Source organism: Trachurus japonicus, chromosome 4 (genome assembly GCF_045865225.1).
Source record: "Trachurus japonicus isolate A0001 chromosome 4, Traja_1.0".
NCBI lineage: Eukaryota > Metazoa > Chordata > Actinopteri > Carangiformes > Carangidae > Trachurus > Trachurus japonicus.
The window spans coordinates 18,410,220-18,430,044 of record NC_140910.1 but is presented as its reverse complement, the minus strand read 5'-3'; the positions used below and the strand labels follow the sequence as shown (position 1 = coordinate 18,430,044).

Below are 19,825 nucleotides of genomic sequence, written 5' to 3'. Positions count from 1 at the left end.
GATTGACTAAAATGAATTGCCCTTTCTCTAGACTGCAATGGCCCACTTGTTCAGAATTAGTTGTCTGGTACTGTTCATCTTGGGCTTGTCGGTTTGTTTGTGTCTCTGCTCCATCTTTATCTTTGTATTGTTGAATGTTTTCTTTTTTACCACCACAATGATGTAACGATCAAATGGCAAATTCAGGTCAGTTCTTCAGTTAGCTGTGAGACCCACACGCTGTCAAACCTCATCCTAGTTTACTGCTTTCATGAAAACCTTTCTTCTGCAGATTACGTCTGTTTATTATATATTTGACATAAGATATTTGCATGCAGAGAGAAAGTGACAGAGAACAAAGATGTAGGGTGTAATTGGAAGAGTTGTCAGATCTCCAGTGGGAAGACAACAGAAAACCTGATTTACCATTTTTGGTCTTACTTTTAATGGAGTCTGAACCCTTTCCTTTTGTTTTACTTATGATCTGTGTTGACTCTGCTCACTTTATGTTGACCCAGGGCCAGTGATAAGAAACGCAACCTGGCTCAGCAGAAGGCAGAGGCTCAGAGACGACTCTACGGACACGGCTCCATGAAGAAACTCTCTGCTGCTTCTTCGGACTGGGAGAAACAACGTCACACACTGGAGAGAAGGAGAGAAGAGCTGGTAATGCACACACACACACACACACACAAAAATTAATAATAAAATGTAATAAAACTATGATGTTGGACTTAAACCTCATTAGACACTTGGAAAAGATTTGCAGCTTCACACTTATACGGTTACATTTATTCCCATCTGGGACCTGCCAACTAAAACCATAATTCTCTTCCCTGGCTACTGACCAACCGTTAGTGGAGCATCTGGGAGGCTAAGCACCTGTAAAAGGTGGCGCACCTTGACTGTGGTCTAGGGACTTGAGAGTGATTTTCATTCATCTCTCCACCGAGACTTTCAAGACCAAAGGACTGAAACAATGGCTCCATCATGAGTAATTAGATACCACTTAAGCTTTTAAGACCTCACGGAACTGAGCATAAAAGGTGAAACTGGCTGGGTATTACTTTATCAGACATTTAGTAAATCCATCAATCAGTTTGTCCAAAAAAAAAAAATCATCAGAACTGAAACAAAACAAGCTAAAACGAAAGGAAACACCGGAGCGGAAACCTCAGTACTTCTTTCCCTACATCTAAAGAGTCAGAGTTTTCTGAGACAAGCACACCATTTAATTATTTTCTCTTTTGAAATGAAGGAGTCAGGGAAGGTTTTCTCGTCTATATCGGGAAAAGTGGCAGCTACTAGTGCTTTACGCCTCCCACCCTCTTTGATTAGCCTTTTGATCAGCCACGGCAGTAATCAGGGGGAATAAGGAAAGATGGCGCAGAGGTACTATTTTAAAAAGGGCACTACCTCATCTTTGAGTGCTGTTATGGCTGAAGTGCGAGACCTGGTTCAGGTCTATTGAAGGCACATATCATTCAATTCTCAATGATACTGCAGTGCCAGTAGTAGAGTTATGCCCTCCTTTCTGCTTTATGCCAAATTGGCCAACTGAGCTGCACAATTATACCTTTGCAACATATTAATAAAAGAATAGATGGGGAGAATTATTAAGTCACAGATGGGTTAGGCTGCTTTCTCCCTCATTACCTTCTAGTTTTTAACGCTTTATTCTTTCTCCGTCTCTGTTTCTTATATAAGGTAAGGTTGGAGTGGCAGAGACTTTCATCTGAAAGATTTGCCTTTGTTTTTTGTTTTTTTTCCCCCTATTTCTAGAAAGAACGACTGGCACAGGTCCGCAAGCAGATCTCCCGGGAGGAGCATGAAAAGCAACATCTGGGGAACTACAGGTAAGGAAGTGCTTTTCCTCCAGAAACCCTATCCACTGTGCTTGTGCCAGCTTCTCTTACATTTATGGGGTCATGTACAGAGCGCCATGCTCTCAGGAGAATAAATAATGTTGCTGCAGACAACAAACAACAGAGAACATCTTGTGTTTTGGGGGACAGAAGAATTAAAGACACTCAGTATGCATAACCATTTCAGCATTTCAGAAGCTCAAATAAACATGTATGCTTTGTTTGACATCAAGCTATTCTCACTCCCCCGAATCCTCTCTGCTCCATCTCCAGCTGATATTTTTGAAAGACATCAAGTGTGTCAATTTTTTATAGTCACCTCACAGACAGAGCAGATCTACCTTACTGCATGACTCAGCAACTCCAAGTTCTGATTTGCCGCTTGTCCCTTGTAAATTGTTAATGTTCCTTCCTTCACTTTCTCAGTTTCTCTCTATCCAACATATACACACAGGCACTTTTCCAGGTCTTCATTTTTGTTCTCTCTCACAATCTGTTGCAGATATACAAGCATATACACATAAAACCACGCAGAAAGCCCCTCTTGCTGTCTGCCCAAGTCTAAGTGACTTCTTGACTCATCACTTGACTGAATGGATAGTCAGAATACTAATCCCAGGCTGCATGAAGTGCTGTCACCTCCTTCCTCTTTTCCGACAGGCAGCCAGACAGTCAATCAGACAGGCTGAGGTCTGTCTGGAGCACCCCTAATAAAGACCTCTTAGCATTCAAATGTTGTCCCGGCGCAGCGCTGGAGTCTGATTAACACACTGCTTCTCATTAGATGAGTTCGCGTAATGAACTTCCTTACTTTCGGCTATTAGATGAACCTTGCATCAGGTACAGACAAGCCAGGACCCTGTGGCATCAGAGGAAACCCCAGCTGGTTTGATGTCATTGTTGCTGTTCAGTTAACATTACTGAAGCCGCTGAAATCAAAAGTATCGGCCGGAACAAAGGCAATTTTTAAACAGATGTGAATGGAATATGAATATTAATTTTTCCGCTAGATCAATTGGAAACATATGTGTGAAAGTAACCTCATGGACATTTCCTTTAAAACATACTGCAGGGTAACCCTCAAATAAAACGTCCATATGTTCTGAATGGATGGTGCCAAAAAGAGGCAGCCGTTATCACCCACTATTAAAGTGTTGACCTTATGCTTTTCAGTCAAGTGATTTATGTTGCTCTTTGAGGACTGAGGGGCTCTGGAGCTTTTCATAGATTATCATTTCAATTCAGTTCCTGCAGCAGTTATTAAGAGACTTTTTCCACATGGTTTACAGTGTATGTCAAGATAAATAAAACAATGTTGACTATGTAACCGAAAGAAAAGGATGGTAGTTCCAAAATCCTGCGCAGGATGGTGCCGAGGGAAGGAGCTAAAGTTCATCTCAGGTCTCTTGACATTCTGTAGCTGCTCGATTTGAGCTGCAGTAACTAAAGTGAATAAGAGAACTGGGTCAACTTCTCAACAATATGGAAATCATGTACCCAGAACAGCCTCCCTCCATAAAATTGTTAAATGGCAGATGGGTGTAGTATAAGTTTTAATAGTGGAATTGTGTAATATTAAACTTTACTTCGCACTGCAGCACCTGCTGGTAAACCTACAGCTCAGGTGCTGATATGTAGCTTAGTAGTCAAATGTATTAAAATTCCCTGCATAAACATCACATCCAACTTTTTATCTTTGTGTTTAAAAAAAAAAAAAAAAAAGCACATGTGGCCTTTAATATATGTCCTATTGATTAAAAAAAACAAGTCTGGAGGAGGCTGGATCTAAATATCTCTGTTCAGACACCAAACTATTTCCCAGCTTTCACACCCCAAACTGACCGACTCTTATTTAGACTATTACGCCGTCGTTGTTTTGATTTGACGGCTGAATCGACGACTCGGGGGGAAGTTCGGAGATGTATCATGAGGATAACCAGGCAGAGGTTTACACATTTTCCTAATCCCCCCGGGCCCAAGATAAACACACAGCACTGCTCGTTTAGTCTTGAGGGCACAAAACTATGTGGAACGTGTGAACAGAAACATTAACAAAAAAGCGGGACAACCGGGGAAGCTAAGTGCACAACTTGTGTGTGTGGAAAGCAGATGTGCATTAACGCATTACATCATGTGAAAAGACAGACTGAAGTTTGTACACTGTCTTAAATCACCGTCTCCATTGTGTTTTTTTCTGTTCAGTCTTTTCCCTTTGCTCTGACCTCCTTCGTTCTTCTGCCCCGATCTTGCCTCTCACCTTTGTTTTCTCTACATCTCTTCACGCCTTCAATTGAAATACTTATAATTCTCTCCGTCTGTGCGTTTCCCCTCCTGCTTGCTCTTTTTTTCTGTCCATCCACCATGCTCACCTGCTGTGCCTCGACCTCTCTTTGTACCTCACTCCATCCTCTCCTTATTGTTTCGTCCATTCCCTCCTCTATTTCTTCCTTTCCATCTTTGCATTCATGTTCTCTTTCTCTCTTGCTCATATTTTATCTCTCTATCTTTTTGCCTGCCTTTTATCACCCTTCGTTCTTTGTTCTTTTTTGTTTTACTGCTTTTTGTCTTTCCTCCATCACTGCTCCCTGTATCCCATTTACGTCACCACTCCTTCTCTCAACCCCTATGCCTTTTGCTCAGTCTCAGTCCCTCTCTTCTCTTTCTTTCCCTTTCTACCTTTCTGTCACTCTCACTCTCTCTCTTTGTGACTGTGACCCCAAACCCTATTTTCTTCTCCTCTTTTTCTTCTCACCTCCTCTCTCTCTGCATTGATGGCCGTCATTCTTTGCCTTTTCTCTTCCCCTCTTCCTACACTCCTCTCTCACTCTCTTTGCTTTTCTCTTTGTGTCTCTGCGGCCTACAGACGTATTTACCCCCCAGACGACAAGCTGCTGTTGGAGAAGTATGAAAGCCTGCTCTCGGCCGCCTTTCAGACCTTCCTCGCTGGGCGAGCTGCCTCACTTCAAAAGGAAATGAATAATCCTCTGAAACGAATGAAGGCACGTACAGACTGTCACGCACGCACACATACATCATAGAAACTCATACACAAACATATACACACAATATACAGACACTTGTGGACAGGCACATGCCAAAGAAAAGAAACACACACGCATTTCTATTAAGATTCTGCCCACAGACACAAAAAAAGGATGTGCAAATAATGTGGGAAGTGTGCCGCAGTCCTTGTATGTGTTAGAACTTCTGTCCTTCTTCAGCTCTCTCTCTATCTCACTCTCCCACTGTCATTCAGAGCCTCTCCACAGATACATTAGTTCTTAAGAACATATCAGATGTCACACAACAATGTCATCGTTGTGTCTGAATAGCTCAGTAAAGACAACTGTTTCCTGGCCCTCTCTCAGGATACTTGTCTTTTTTTGTGTTTGTCAGTTAGTTATGACTGACCATTTCTGCCCATACCTTTTAGTTTGACTTTGTATTATCATTCCTAGTGTCTATTGTATTTTTTTTATTTTTATTAAGATACATGGTACGTGTGTGGCCCTACAGTAGTTTTTGTTAAGTGATTGAATAGAAAGGTGTGAATCAACTTTACAGGGGAGAGGAGGATACTGGTGATAGACAGGATGAGCAAAATTCCCAAAGTAAAAGATGGTAAAACTGATATTTTTCAAAATATTGTGACATAAAGGGAATTTTCTGTATTCAGTCAGTGAATGTATCCGGAAAGAAAAAAAATCTATATAAGAGAAGACATAGAAAAGGGCATTATCGAATATTTAAACACAAAGAGGAAAGAAGCATTGATGAGCAGCAAAGACGGAGATGGAACAAAAAACCTGCAAGTTATTTTGGCAGCTGTACAGTAATAGTGAATACTGCATTTGGATGTTTCTGTAGTATTGACATTACAAATTCATATCAAACACTGAAGTGTCATATACAGCGGTTCAGCTTTCATAGACACAGACCCTCCTGGATGGCCTCTAGTCCTTGTAGTTTGTTTTTCCACAAAGTTATTGTGTGTCCTTTCAAAAGTGCAGCAACATTTTTTCTTGCAGGGATGTCAATCAAAGAGTGGAAATGCCAGGCAGAGGTAAGTTTAATTTAGTGAACACACAGAGATGTGGATCTTGTTCAAAGTAGGAAGGGAGAGAGATAATAGAAACAAAGGAAGCAGGAGAGTTCACTATCTAATAACATGATCATGAGTGACAACTGGACTGTCCTCATTATTAAAGGGACATAGATCCCAATCTTGGCCATTTATGATCAAGAAGGGATGTTCCTGAATTTGAATGTGGTATTCATCAGACCACAAATAATGCAACTATTTTTCTTCCCTTTTTTTAAAACATAGATTTCAAGCCAATCTGTTGTCAGGAATAGACATGATTTGAGTTACTTTTCTTGAAGGACTTCAGATGTATTTGTTTGTGCTCTTCAGCCTGTCTTCTGTTTAGTCGCTTCCCATTCTTGCTGACTGCACACAATGATGGTGGAAACACGAATTCAGCTTGTTTTATAACCTGCATGATTTGCAGCTTACGTATTTGAATAGTGGAATTACTTTGTTCGAGTTGCCTGCTCAAGTATCAGTTGTTGTTTTGCTGGATTTGCAGCATTAAAATATAAACTGAATAAGTTGAATCTTCTTTTAGAAAGGATGTAAGCAAAGCAGTGGACCACAGATTACTTATGGTCTTTGATTGGGTGGAAAATGCCTCACAAAATTCAGCCATCTCAAATCTGAACTCACACAGAACCATCTTAAACTTCCTAACAAAACCTAACCACGTTAAGGTGTGCACCTGAACGTAACACAGATCTTATGAGATACCGAAGCCCCTAGTTTTGTGCATTCGTTGCACTGCTACAGCTCATAACCCTGGTGGTGCCAACAATTTATCATCTGACGTACATTGCCTGTTCGTTTCGTTTTTGCTGTTGCAAGGAGCCAGAGTTTATTTGCTAGTGTGCCATCAACATATCTGTCAATCTTGACAGACATTGTGCCCCCAAGACTTGTGTTTGCTGCCTTTGTGGGCTTCTCAGGGCCATGAATTGAAAAATATCATGGATTGTCACACTGTCAAAGAAAAGAAAATATGTGTTGTAAACCTAGTGATAACACACTGATGCAGTGCACAGCACCCTTCATGGCTTCAGTCGCGGCATAGAGAGCGCAGCCACAGGTTACACTGATTTCTACAGGGTTTGCATCACCTTTCTCTTTACTGACATAACAGTTATGTTGACAGGTGTGCATCACATTGTTAGTTCTGTTGTTATCCATCTACGTCTTTCTGCTTGCTTTTGATATGCGTCCTGTTCCCCCATCTCTTTCTCACATGGAAATGAAAAATAAAAGTGTAGCTGGGCAGGTGCATGTTCAGTCAGTTGTAGTACTCTGTCAATGAAGTAGAATCGCAGAAGTAACTGCAAGTGCAGTCTGGGAGCACTTCTCTGTTAGCGCAAATATAATCAAAGTGGTCTGCAAGTGCTTCAAATGTACAGTAAACAGAGGAATATTAGGAATCAATTTGGTGCCTTTGTTTTTAGTTTTTACAATTTCTCACCAACATAAGCTCTCTTATGTAAAGTATAATGTTGGTTTAAAAAGAATAAGCATTGTTGAACTGATCTCATTGGTCTCACTGGTGGAGGAATCTGAACATTTACTTCCAGTAACTTAAAGTTAAGTAAAAAGAAAATCCAGAGTGCTGCTGCTGATAAACAACAGGCAGACTTAAAAACAAAGTGTAACTGATGCAAAGCCCCTGAAAGCAGAGCAAAACAATGGACTGCCATCGAACCTGCCCCTTCAAATCACCACCACCCACAGCTAAAGAAAGTAACCACATCAGCAGTTTAGAACAGCAATTTTGCAATATGGGCCATACTGTATATAGGCAAACAAAGTAATAGCCACTGCAATTGTACAGCAGCCCACTGAGTGTCCAAACAGCTGCCGTTTGTAAAAAGGGAGGGAACAAATTTTCTCTTGAGCAGCAGGAGCAGAAGTAGAGCTGAACAATTAAGAACATACCATCAATTAATAATGTCACAATACAATACATCTTTATTATCCACTGTGGTGAAAATTGCCTTTGGCTCACCATAGGAAAACTATAGTGTGTATAGAAAATATAAGTTTCATCAGGCATAAGGGCACAATTAAACAAATAAAATAAAATAAAAGTAAAATTAAAAGTAAAATACAGTTATAAGCAGACATTCTCCAGACAAAAGGAAAACATATCTGTTTGGACCACAGTAACCCTTTTTTCTTTTTCCTGCAAAAACTACCATTCCCACTAAAAGCATGAGAAATTGCAATCTGTCAAAATTATTGTGTGTATGTATGATTTTTTCCCCCTGCTGTACGCATATCCTTCAGCTCTGAACAACAGTGTCATTGTCAATCCACTCTTCACCAAGAAATAAGGCCAGTTTTACCTACTGAAGTTTTCTGCTGGCTCAGGGGCTTTTTATTTATTTATTTTTACCATGGAGGGAATAAATTCCTAACCAGGGGAAGGCTTCTGACTACATTACCACAGAAATGCACAAGACAGCATCATCTGTCAAATGGCCAAGAAATATGGAGTTAGAGAATGTCACTGTAGAAGCTGCCAACAATAGAAAAAAAATTACTTTTTTCGACAAAAATGGATATAAAACAAACAAAAAAAAAGCTGCTACTGAAGACTGGACAGAACTACACAGACAGGACTCTTGGTTCTTTGGTGCCAAAAAAGTACAAGTTTGGACGATGCACATGACAAGTTGACATGTACAGGGATGATTGGTTAAGCTTCAAAAGGCAGCGACACATGATGCAGGCTGACAAACACAGAGGGAGTAAAATGTTTCAACTGTGAAATGATCATTTGCCTAATATCTTTGGATTTAAGACACAGATTCACTGTTATTTAAGATTAGTTAAGAGAGTAAATAGCTTTCAGATCATCTATGATTTCTGTATGTGTCAAGTTTACTTTTCTTCCTTGCTTGAAAACATGTCAGAAGATCCATGTAATCTGCTTTGGTGCCGTTTAACAAGTTAATGGGCCTCCACTGGTTTTTAAAACTCTGTGGGGGTGGCCAAGCTTTCACCTCGTGAACAGTTATTAAGACGTTAGACTTTTTTATGCAGTAAAAATGCAGTTCTGCAATAATACTGTTTCTTTTTTTTTTAATTATCAGGGTAAATAAACATAACATTTTCTAATTTTGTCTAATGTTGTTAGCTCCTCAGGACCACATGAAATTCATTTAGAGAATGTTACAGCATCCTATCGCAGCTTAGTGAATGGCTGGGCACAAGACACGGCTTTTTCTTCAACTCTCGAGTCCTCTTTTAAGAATAGCCGCAACACTTTTTCAGACAAATACTTTAAATGGTTGGCATTCTCATTTTCAGTACACACCAAATACTTATACCCACACGCTCCGATGCACATAACTTGCTGTTATTCCTGGATGTGGCACGTGAATAAAAAGTATCATTAGGAAAACAGCAAAAGCTCATAAAAATACGTCATTGCCCATAGATGCAAACTTTAACGCTACAAAAAAAAGAAAAAAAAGAAAGCCACTGTACACATATGCACACGTACACACACCAACAGAGAGAGCCAGGGGCACACTGACCTTTTCATGGACCCCAGAAAGCAGCTTGATGGCTAATCGGAGAAAAAAACAATCACTTTTCATCTGTATTTGAGCGGCAAGCGGGAGCTTTTTATGTCCCAGCCGTGAAGCAACATTAATCACCTTTGCCTGCATTTTAGCTGCGGCCAAATGGCCAAAGCCCCAGCATATTGGCGATGGCCATGACGCTGGCTTTTCCAAATTCAGCCTCTATGAGTGCTGCCAAAGAGCAATGCATGTTCAGCCAGGGCATTTTTTCCCCCCTAACCCCCCAGATAAGGCACATAGGCCTGTGAAGTTTAATTTTTTCATCCCTCTTTCTTTTTTTTTTTGAATAACTGAAGTTACTTGGTTTTCCAAAGCTTGTTTTAACTTTTGAGTAATTAGAGATGAAAAGGATCCAATCATTTTAATCACTCTTTATCAGCGTATCATCTACCTTCCTGTTACTCTCGTTTATACTGTACTTTCCTTATGCAACCAAAATCAACACCTTTGGCACAAGTTCTCATCAGTCTTTTGTGTGTGTTTGTGTGTAGGAAGAGGATATCTTGGATCTGCTGGAGCAATGTGAACTGGACGACGAGAAGCTGATGGGAAAATCCTCCAGGCAACGAGGCCCTAAGGTAGGTGAGAGTGAAAGAGCTGAGTGGAGCGACGCAGAAGAGAGAGGAGGGAGGATGGGGACCACACGCCTCATGGGACCCAAGGAAAAGTGCACACAAGAGTGTCACAAAGAGGGAGAGGGAGAGAGAGAGAGGCAGGTAGGCAGATGCCTGAAGCTGAACGCCCACAGAAAGCACATAGGACGTGATTCAAAAAAATAAAGGGAGGGGGAGGGAGGGGTGGCGGGTAAAGCAAGAAAGAAAGAAAGAGGCCTGAAGAAAAGACCCGACTCCCCTAGGGGACAGCTGTCAGGCTGTCTCTCTCGCCATCTCCATGCTATCTTTCTTTCTGTCTATCTCCCTCTCCGTCTCTCTCTCTCTCTCTCTGTCACATACACCTATACGCCCCCTCAATTTCCCACGACAGCACATTACTCCCTCCATCACCTTGCTTCACTCCCCTCTCTTCACCTCTCCATCCCTTTTTTCTCTCCCCCTGCACATCTACATCCATCCCTCACTCGAGGGCTAAATTGGCTGGAACATTCAGAGAGTCTGTTAGGACTCGACAGGGCAGTTCAGCGCTGCATTAGAGAGGCCTTAGCTGGAATGAGGACTTGTTCAGACACAATCACTGTTGTCCAAATTAATTTGGGCCCAGTCAATTTCAATGTTGCAGAGTGCGCGGAGAGAGACATCGAGAGTGGCGGAAAGAAAGAGCTGTGACGGATAGATTCACTCCTCTGAGTATAGTGCTCACAAGCCATCTGGTGAAACTGAACCATCGAGTGTGTGAAAGCTAGAAGAGGCAAAGAGATTAGAGGCAGGATTGTGAGGGAAGGAAGGGGCGCTGAGGTTTGTTATCACTCAGGAAATGTTCAGAGGGAGAGTACCAGAGGTAGGAGGCAAGGAAGGAAGGAAGGAGGGAAGAAAGGAAGGGAATGTGCCGAAGAGGGAGAGAGTGGGAGGTTTTCTTTCCATTTTTCCTCCTCTCCTTCGCTGTCCTGCCTCTCTTATTATCATATACACATTCTCACATTCGCTCCTTGCGGTGTGTCCCTCTTCCCCTCTCCTTTCTCCTCAGTTTACCCTTTTGCGTAATTTTACCCAGTCACTCTTACCCTCCTCCCTCCAACTTCCTCTTCCTTGGTCTGACTCTTTCTCGTTCTGTTTATCCACTGTCTGTTCCTGTCTCTCTCTCTCTCTCTCTCTCTCTCTCTACTCGCATGTTCAGGATCCTTTTCTCCCTCTCTCTCTGTTCATTTCCGTTCCTGTCCATCTATTCAATGCCTCCCTCTCTGTTTCTCTCCGCTCCCATTCTCAGATTCACCTTGTCCTCCTCTTTATGTCTCTCCCCATCAATCTGATGTTCCCATCTTCCCTTTTATTCTCCCCTTTTGTATTTAATCTCTCCCCATCTCTATCCCTCTCTATCATTCATCCACACAGCTCCCCGCCGCTGACTGTATAAGCCCTGTGATCACTTCCTGTCCATTAATTTTGGTGGCCTGACAGCACTGCCTGAGTTAACCATTGAATAACAGATGTATCAATGTTTTATTAATGCTATCAGTGAGTCCCCTTCCCGGATGTGAAACAGACACTCGACTTAATGAACTTCAAACTAAAGAAACTGCTCATGTGTTTGTGTGGTCGGGTTGTGGGTGATTTCATACATACAAAAGATTGATTATAATTTGTATAATAAAAATATATTGTGTGCAGAGTTTCAGAATTTTAAGCATTTGGGTTAAAGCATAAGTTAAAATATTATCAGTGGAAACACAACAGAAGGAAAGCAGGAACATCAGTGTGCACACAGTGATTTCACTGTTTAGTTTCCACAGAGTGTCAAATAAGGGAAACATTTGGTATCAAAGGGAAAAAAAAGGGTTTTACTTTGAATTTAACCTTTACGTATCCAATCGGGTCAAATTTGTTCGAGGTATGAAGCTGCTCGTGTTCCTATTTATAGTGACAGCATGGCTTATAAAGGAGTGCATGTGTAATTGTGTATCTGTGCATAATGAGCCTGCAAGCAAACGTACACACATGTGGGCACATGGACTAGCCGTGTCACCACCAGGTCTCCCAGTGACAGATGGTTGTGGGCTGAGGGTGAGACCAGGCTGAGGGAAGCTGACAAAATCTCAACGTCTTCATGTTCAAGTGTGTGTGTGTGTGTGTGTGTGTGTGGATTCTTGTACTTATGTCCTTGTGCAAAGCTGCATGAATTTGGATGTTTGGAATAAGGACATTTTTCCAACATGTCATTTTGGATAGTTTAAGGTTATGAAGTGGACGTAGTCAGTGTAAAGTCTCATGAGGATAAATGTAGTAGATGTGTATATGATTGGGAGAAGCAGCATGTTTATTGTCATAGCTGTTTCATTCATTATATGTACACAAATTCATCTCTATACAGTATGGCCTAATGTGCGCCTTGTTCTGTATGTTTGTCCCTTTCAGCCCTTGACTGCGATGCCAGAATGCAGCCAGACACCAAGACGTCAACGACCAGACTACCTGGCGGACTTCACCAGCGGCAGCAGCGCAGAAAACTCCTGCTCCTCCTCAGACGAGGAGGAGGAGGAGACGAGGAAAGCAGGAGGAGGAGGAAGAGGTGGAGAGAAGAGGGAGAAGAAAGTTTCCTACGACCTTGGGGAGAACAAGGAGAAGAACTTGGCTGAGCGCTCAGGTAAAGCAGCAGGATGTATGAAAGCATCTAAAAATGTCTTTATTAGGAAGCCAGAGTGTGTGGGTTTGACAGGGACCTTGTTTCCTATGATCTTTCTTTCTTGTTTACCTCGGTTTTCGCTCACTTGTTCTCTCCTCATTTCGTCTTGTTCTCTCTTCATCCTGCCCTGTTTGTTGGTACCTTTCTTTTTTACCTGGAGATTTCCATCTAATCACAGGGGTTGGCTTAATTGCTAAAACAGACTGGGTTTTCAGATACATCAATGTGGACCATCAGAAAACTACATACATATACATTTTTTACACATCTGTTTTGGCATTTCCAACTCCATCTCCATTTTATTTGATTGTGATACAAAATGAAGTGCAGGCAGATGAGATAGGAACCCTTAACGATGCAATGAGGAAATTGGAAATGGTCCTGTGGTGGTGCAAGCATGTGACATCCACTACCAGCCTGGTAAACTTTTCACGCTTACTCACTTTGAAAAAATATATTCATAGCTGCACAGAATTAATTTACATATGTGCACATGCACACACACCTTTTTTTTTTTATACAAATGCTGAGAGTTGCTTTGATCATTACCTGCCGTGCATACGCACATATGCTGTACAGTGCACGCTCTCCAGCAGCAGCACAGGGCCAGCAGAGCAGAGGATATATTACAAATGTTCAGCAGCCCGCCAGCATTTAGTATGTGCCTAATTGATGTGATAAAATGGCACCAGATCCTTGGATTTTAATTAAAGTGTAAGCAGTGTTATCATAGCCTGTGACGCATAGTGTGTCAGTCTTTGTTACCCAGTTTCTCAGCAAAGGAACTTCTTAGCTTTACAGCTGTAGACCCACAGTCTGCCATGAACTGCTAAAGCAGTGAAAAGCACTTTAGGAATGAAAGTGTCCCAAACAGTGCAGCCCGAGTAAATGGAAGGTGAAAGAGGAGATGAAGAGGAGAAGGAACTTGGTTGAAAAAAAAAAGCCTTCCGCATGTTTACCTTGAAAACACCTTGAGTTTAATGCTGAAATATCCCATTTTATAGTGAGAGTGATAAGTCTCAAACATTCCCCCAAATTCTCATAAGTCGCATACATCAACTCACTATCAGCTCTCTGAAGTGAGGAAGAGGACACTTTCCACACTAGCCTTCTGAGCTGACCTTGGAAAAATAAAAACATTTCTATTTGCATTGTGGGCCGCCGGTTTTACTGCTCAATAGAGGACCCTTGCATTAGCTCCTTCTATTTGTCACAAAATAAGGGACAAAGCCATGAAAGAGCCTGTAAGTATCTATGAATGTGCATGTCTGTCTGTGTGTGTGTGTGTGTGTGTGTTTGCGTGCAGAGAGACAGCCAGTCTGCCAAGCCCTACTCCATACCAAGCCACCAAAAGGCTGCTAGGACTAAGCCCCATAATGCTCTCATTTGGCACTAGCCAAACCTCAGAAGGTTCAGCAGCCACACGCACGCAAACACACACAGATCGACACACACGGTATAATCACTTGTGTGCACACTTGACGTTAGACAGACACACTGCGAGAATAAAAACACACACACGCTAATACACTGGCTGCTAGACAAGCTGGAGGAGTTTCAAGGGTGATGGGGAGTGTCAGTGTGGGTTTTCAGCTTCATTTTCGGCATGTTTGCGTGTACGTGTTGTGTACGTGTGAGCACATGTGAGCCTGAGACAGACAGAGCTGAGAGCTGCCCTTTAATCCGTCCTGAAACCAGACAGGACTACTGTTTAGTTTCTGGTTTTAACTACACATGCTGCGGCCGTTAATAACACACACAAACACACACACACAGGCACGCACACACTGGGCCAGTGTGTGGCTATGGGAGTTTTAATGCCACACTTCATCTCCCGAGCCACCCGGCAACAGATGGAAAGCAGAGAGCAAAGCTCGACAGTGAGGCACTGAGAGGGGATCAGGGATGAGGAGAAATCAAAGTGTCACAGCGAGTCAGTGTTCCTCCCAACCCCGCTGTCTGCTGCTTCTCTACAGGTCGTATCCACTGGAAACCTCCAATCAAGTCGCTCAAAACCAGCCCCGCCCCCTCCGCCTCGCCGACACTTTCTGGACCAATCCGGCGCTCCATCTCCTGCCCTCGCTCCATCTCTTCCCTCTCGTCGCCCAGTGAGGTGCGAGCGTTGTCCAGCAGGCCGTCCCCGACCGTCCCCGTCGCCACGCCCCTCGTCAGGCCGAGCTCCGCCACGCTGCGCTCTCACTCGCTGAGCCGCAGTGGCTCCGCCCACCGTGTGCCTCACAGCAACAGCCTGGGGACCATCCACTCCAACATAGTAAGATATTCAACACACACACACACACACACACACACACACACACACACACACACACACACACACACACACAGACACAGGGGGGCTTAACTTTTCACAGCTCAGAACGAGTGAGATGAGTTGTCAGTCACAGAAAATTATACGAAATTCATTTTCAGATCGTCAAGCTGTTGTTTTGCTCAGTGCAGCAACGATCTGTTGTTCTGCTTCACCAACTAGGGTTTAAAAGAAATTAAATTCTGTTTCACCAAAGACTGACGTGCAAGTTTACTTGTTCTGCCATCATACAGTAGCTTTTACCCTCTCCCTTTTGCTTTTCTTCTCCATTGGCATTTATTGTGTCCTGGTCCACTAAGAATCTCTTAAGCAGCTTCCTCCTTACTGTATAGGCCTACTGTATCCCACAACAATAATCATCTATTATGTTGCCATCTGTTGCTTTCCGCCTGCCTCCTCCATTCCCTCTACTTCCTTACAATTGTGCTGGTTACCTGTGGATACACTGGGACAAAACAGATGGGACAGAATATCTTTTAATACTGAGAATAGAACTAAGGTGAAAATATTTAGACTAAAAAAAGCTATAGAGAGAACTAGTTTGTATGCTTGCATCCTGACACATGCTTTTTTTTTTTTCCCATCTGCATTCCCTGTGGGAATCAGACTTGTGGGGATAAGTGCATACTTGAAAAGGAAATCTCAAATTGTAGTTTTACCAGTGAGTGCATAAAGTTGTATTTAAGAGGGTTATTTTTATACATAGAGTGTTGCAGGCTGCTCTGGGCTATCTGCTATGTAAAGAAATAATGATGTTTCACTATAATAGGTGTTACTGTAGCAGGATCATAAATTACTCAGCACTCGGGGCATAAAATACATAATATAAAATAACTGAAATTTAAAGTACCCTTGATAATTAGGAATAATTATGATTAATTGACATAATACAGTAATAACATAGTAACATTGTACCCTTTTCACATTTATTTGATATCTTAACCCTCGTGGTGAATAGAACTTTGTACTAGGCAGAGGTGATATTTTATTTCTTAGACCTCTTCTCTGACACCAAAAATAATTCTGTCTGGGGAAAATAGAAATCATAAAATAAAAGTAAATTAATTGCTTCTTTTTTTTAAATTATCACATGTACTTATAGTGTATTTTGCTAAAAAAAAAACTGAATTAAATTTAACCTGAATAAAATGAATTCCAGTTCTGCTACTGTAGCTTCGTCATTAGCATTCTGCTTGTGTCTATTTGAGCCTGGTGTCGCTGCAGCGCTATACTGTTGAATGAAACATTGTGTTTCATATTGATGTGTATCTGTATATCTGTAATGGTTCCTTGAGCTGTGTGCCTGCACCTGTGTGTGTATTTAGGGTGATCCGCTGATAAATCTGAGGAGTAAAGAGCAGGAGGCGGAGCTGGTGCGTCAGACTCTGGCAGTGCTCACTGCCATGAGGATCAGACTTCCTGGAAAAACTGAAGAAGAGGCCGAAGCCGTGCTGGATGAGGTGGGTGCATGGTTTCTATTGTATCAGTATACATGTCCTTACACAGTAATCCACTGTGTGCTTTTGTGTGTATCAAAAATAATTCAGAGGCACAAACACTGTTAAAATATTGTGAGAAAAAGACTGAAACACACAATGGTAGAAAAGAGTCGAGCAGAAATCCAGACCCACTGTATTCCCAGAGCCCCCTCGGTGGCCAGGTGCGGTCACCCTGCAGCCTAACTAAAAGTGACCTCCTCTCTTCCCTCCACAATAGCCTGTCCGCTCTGGCCTGGCTCCCATTGTCTTTCAAATGACCCCAGTGACAACCTGTCGGTCAGTTTGCAGCCCCGTGCTATTCCCCACTGCTCCTCCGTATTAATCAGTGCCGCCGCTATTTCTGGTCAGAACTCAGCGTCCTTGCATCCAAGCGTGCATGTGTACTTGTACACATTTTTTTTTTTATATCAGTGTACAAACAACTGAAGAACTCTCTCATCTGGCTAAATGGGAACATAACGCAGAGCTTGTTGAATTGAATTATGTTAATTATGAATGTACTGTTCTGCTCAGTAATGACCGATTTTCTACAAAATGTCTGTTGACATTTTGACACAGTGAACATCCCAATAATAGTTTTGGTAATGAGCCAGAGTTGGCAGCTATCGATTCCCAATTTTAGCAATCGCAACAATGCATTTTTGCCATGATGCTGGCTGTATGAAAGCAGCAGTTTAAGTTTTACAAATGCTTTTTTTCCCCCTTTAATAACTTTATTCAAAATTGACACTAGTGAAAGTTAAAAAATAAAATACATAACGGAGACAGAGGCCAACCTTCAATTCTCACCAGAAATGCAAAAAGTACCATGAGAGCGTCCAACTGTCCCATTTACACAGACTCTTGACTCTGGTACAGTCATCGCTGTCCTCAGAACCAACTGTCTGTTCAGCACCACGGCTCCTGTGGTGCTGAACAGACAGCAGTCGGCCAGATTGCCTTCACTTGGCTGACTGATGACAAAAATACCACCAAAATTTTCAATGGTTAAAACTTATTTTCAGAGCACTGAATGTGGAGTGTACTGGAACAAGTATACCGGAGTGGCTGATTTTATTTTTCGATGTCAGATTCAGGTCAAAGTGCCAGGTCAACAGGACTTCCCTCACTTGGCTTCTTAAGTCGAAAAAGCTAAAAGTGTAGACAGCTGCGTGGCTGGGGGCCCTGCAGGGCTTTAACTCCACACCACACTCTACACCAACGGTAGCAGCTAGACGGACAGCACAGGCACCATCACACAGTGTGCGTGTGGTGGGGGGGTCAAAGTGCAGCTATGGCACCACCAAACAGGAGCTGCTCCCCTGTCAAAATTCAAATGACTTTTGCTCTTCTCACACAGTTTGCAGTGTACTGTAGGTTTGGTCACACACCACGCGATTACTAACAACCTTAAACAACACATTCTTTGCCCAGAGTGCCTGGTATTGCAGTCATTAGAAACAGAACTTGGCATTAAAACAAATTTATCCTTTATTCTGCCATTATTAGCCACATTACACAGAGCAGAACAAAGATGTGAACAGACACGGACGTTGTTTAATCACAGCCTCACTTTGTAATATGTCTTTTAGCAGCTATTATAAATGAGCCTGAGCTCCCTCTAATCTTTTTTTTTTTTTTTCAATTAATTTAGTTCTTTGCTCGTTCCCTTTATATTAAGTCCTTGGGTTATGTTTCAGGCTCTCACATCAAATGTATGCATCCTATTATTAGCTTTTTGCTTGCACAAACCATTTAAACCATTTAAGGCATAACATTCCTATTAACGGCCGGATAATGAATAAATGCATCTTTAGGTGTAGTTGTTGTGATTAAGGTTAAGTTAGGGCAAGTCGCAGAGTTATTAAAGCGAGCCCATACAATTTCCTCACAAGAACACCAAAAACATGTGTGTGTGTGTGTGCGCGACATCTGGGTGTATCAGGGATGTGAGAGACAATTACCACCACACCTGTACTGTTAACAAACCTTAATGAGAGCACCATGGAAACGCAGACAAGCGGCTGCACCTGTGCTGCTCACTCCTTGCCTCAGGAGACAAAGAGTGTTCACTTGGCATGAAAACAATCTTTGGCATTTTGCGCTTTCCATGATTTAAAGTTGAGGTCTAATTGGGCTAATGATGTGTTTGTATCCAAGTAATTGCCTCCTTTATCTTTCACTCAAAACCTGCCTTTTTTTGTTGTTGCGGCGAAAACCATCAAAAGGTGAAATGCGTCGAGTGTGTTTTGTTGTGCGTTAATTGAGAGTAATTTGTGTATGTATGAAACAAATGTGACAAATGAGTATGGAGCAAAGCAGACAAGGTTCATAAGGTTCTTATTGAGAGAAAACTAAACAAGTCAATAAGCAACTTTCGGGAAAGTGAGCAAAAGTGTTAACTGTATACCTTAGCCCTGTATCAGTGAATCTTTGTGGATTGGTTTTTTTTTGTGTGTGTGTGTGCATATGTGTGCAGGCGTTTGTGAGTACACATAAAGTTTACACTGAAGCTTCCCAATGGGAGCACTGTTTGCAGGGGATCTAGCATGCTACGTGAGAGGTTTATGTGCACCAGTGGGGAGATGTAGACTAAGTCAACAGAGCAACAATAACAGCGCCTGTAGGTACACAGTGGTGTTGGCACTAGGAGCAAGTGCATGGGAATATCCAGCACAGCTTTTGAGCATAACAACACATGCCCCAAGGATCTTCGACGCACCCGCTAAACATAGGGTTTCTCCGCTAAGGAACAAGAGATCATGACTAGATTTTACAATTATCCCTCAGTTGTGCTGCATTTAAATTCACCAACAGCACAGGAAAGCTCCTTTCTGACCAGCACTATATTATTCTGTAATGTTGAGGCCAATTTAACATGTTGCTTTCATGCTTGAAAGTTACATCACTTTGGCAGTGTATCTACAAAGAGCTCATTATTATTTCTGTCAGGTTTTTTACTAGGCTTACCGGTAAATGTAAAAAAAAAAGAAAAAAATAACTCCATGTTTCATCAGCAAAGGTATCATCCAAACAATTTAAGGAGTGATCCTTCAAATTCATGGGGATCATTATGAAGCAGATGGTTTGATTCTGAAGAAAACGTTAAACTGGCTGGAAATTAGTCCTACACAAAATATTTCAGATCTACTCTCTGTGCGTCCTGAAGACAGAAAAACAAGACAACGTAGTGATATACTCCTGTAAAC

The 19,825-nt window shown here is 42.0% G+C and overlaps 1 protein-coding gene across 5 annotated transcripts in view; it reads left to right on the top strand.

The window, feature by feature from the left end:
- ttll7 (tubulin tyrosine ligase-like family, member 7) overlaps positions 1–19,825 on the top strand; it is a 67,475-nt gene that overhangs the window by 35,381 nt on the left and 12,269 nt on the right. For 3 of the 5 annotated variants that reach the window (XM_085774453.1, XM_085774456.1, XM_085774451.1), the window contains exons 11-17: positions 498–645; positions 1,762–1,835; positions 4,708–4,847; positions 10,011–10,093; positions 12,542–12,770; positions 14,786–15,081; positions 16,464–16,598. In XM_085774453.1, the coding sequence (XP_085630579.1) occupies positions 498–645; positions 1,762–1,835; positions 4,708–4,847; positions 10,011–10,093; positions 12,542–12,770; positions 14,786–15,081; positions 16,464–16,598 (1,105 nt within the window). Of the gene's footprint in view, positions 1–497; positions 646–1,761; positions 1,836–4,707; positions 4,848–10,006; positions 10,094–12,541; positions 12,771–14,785; positions 15,082–16,463; positions 16,599–19,825 lie in introns of all 5 variants that reach the window. The other 2 variants (XM_085774454.1, XM_085774452.1) reach the window with 1 other exon arrangement.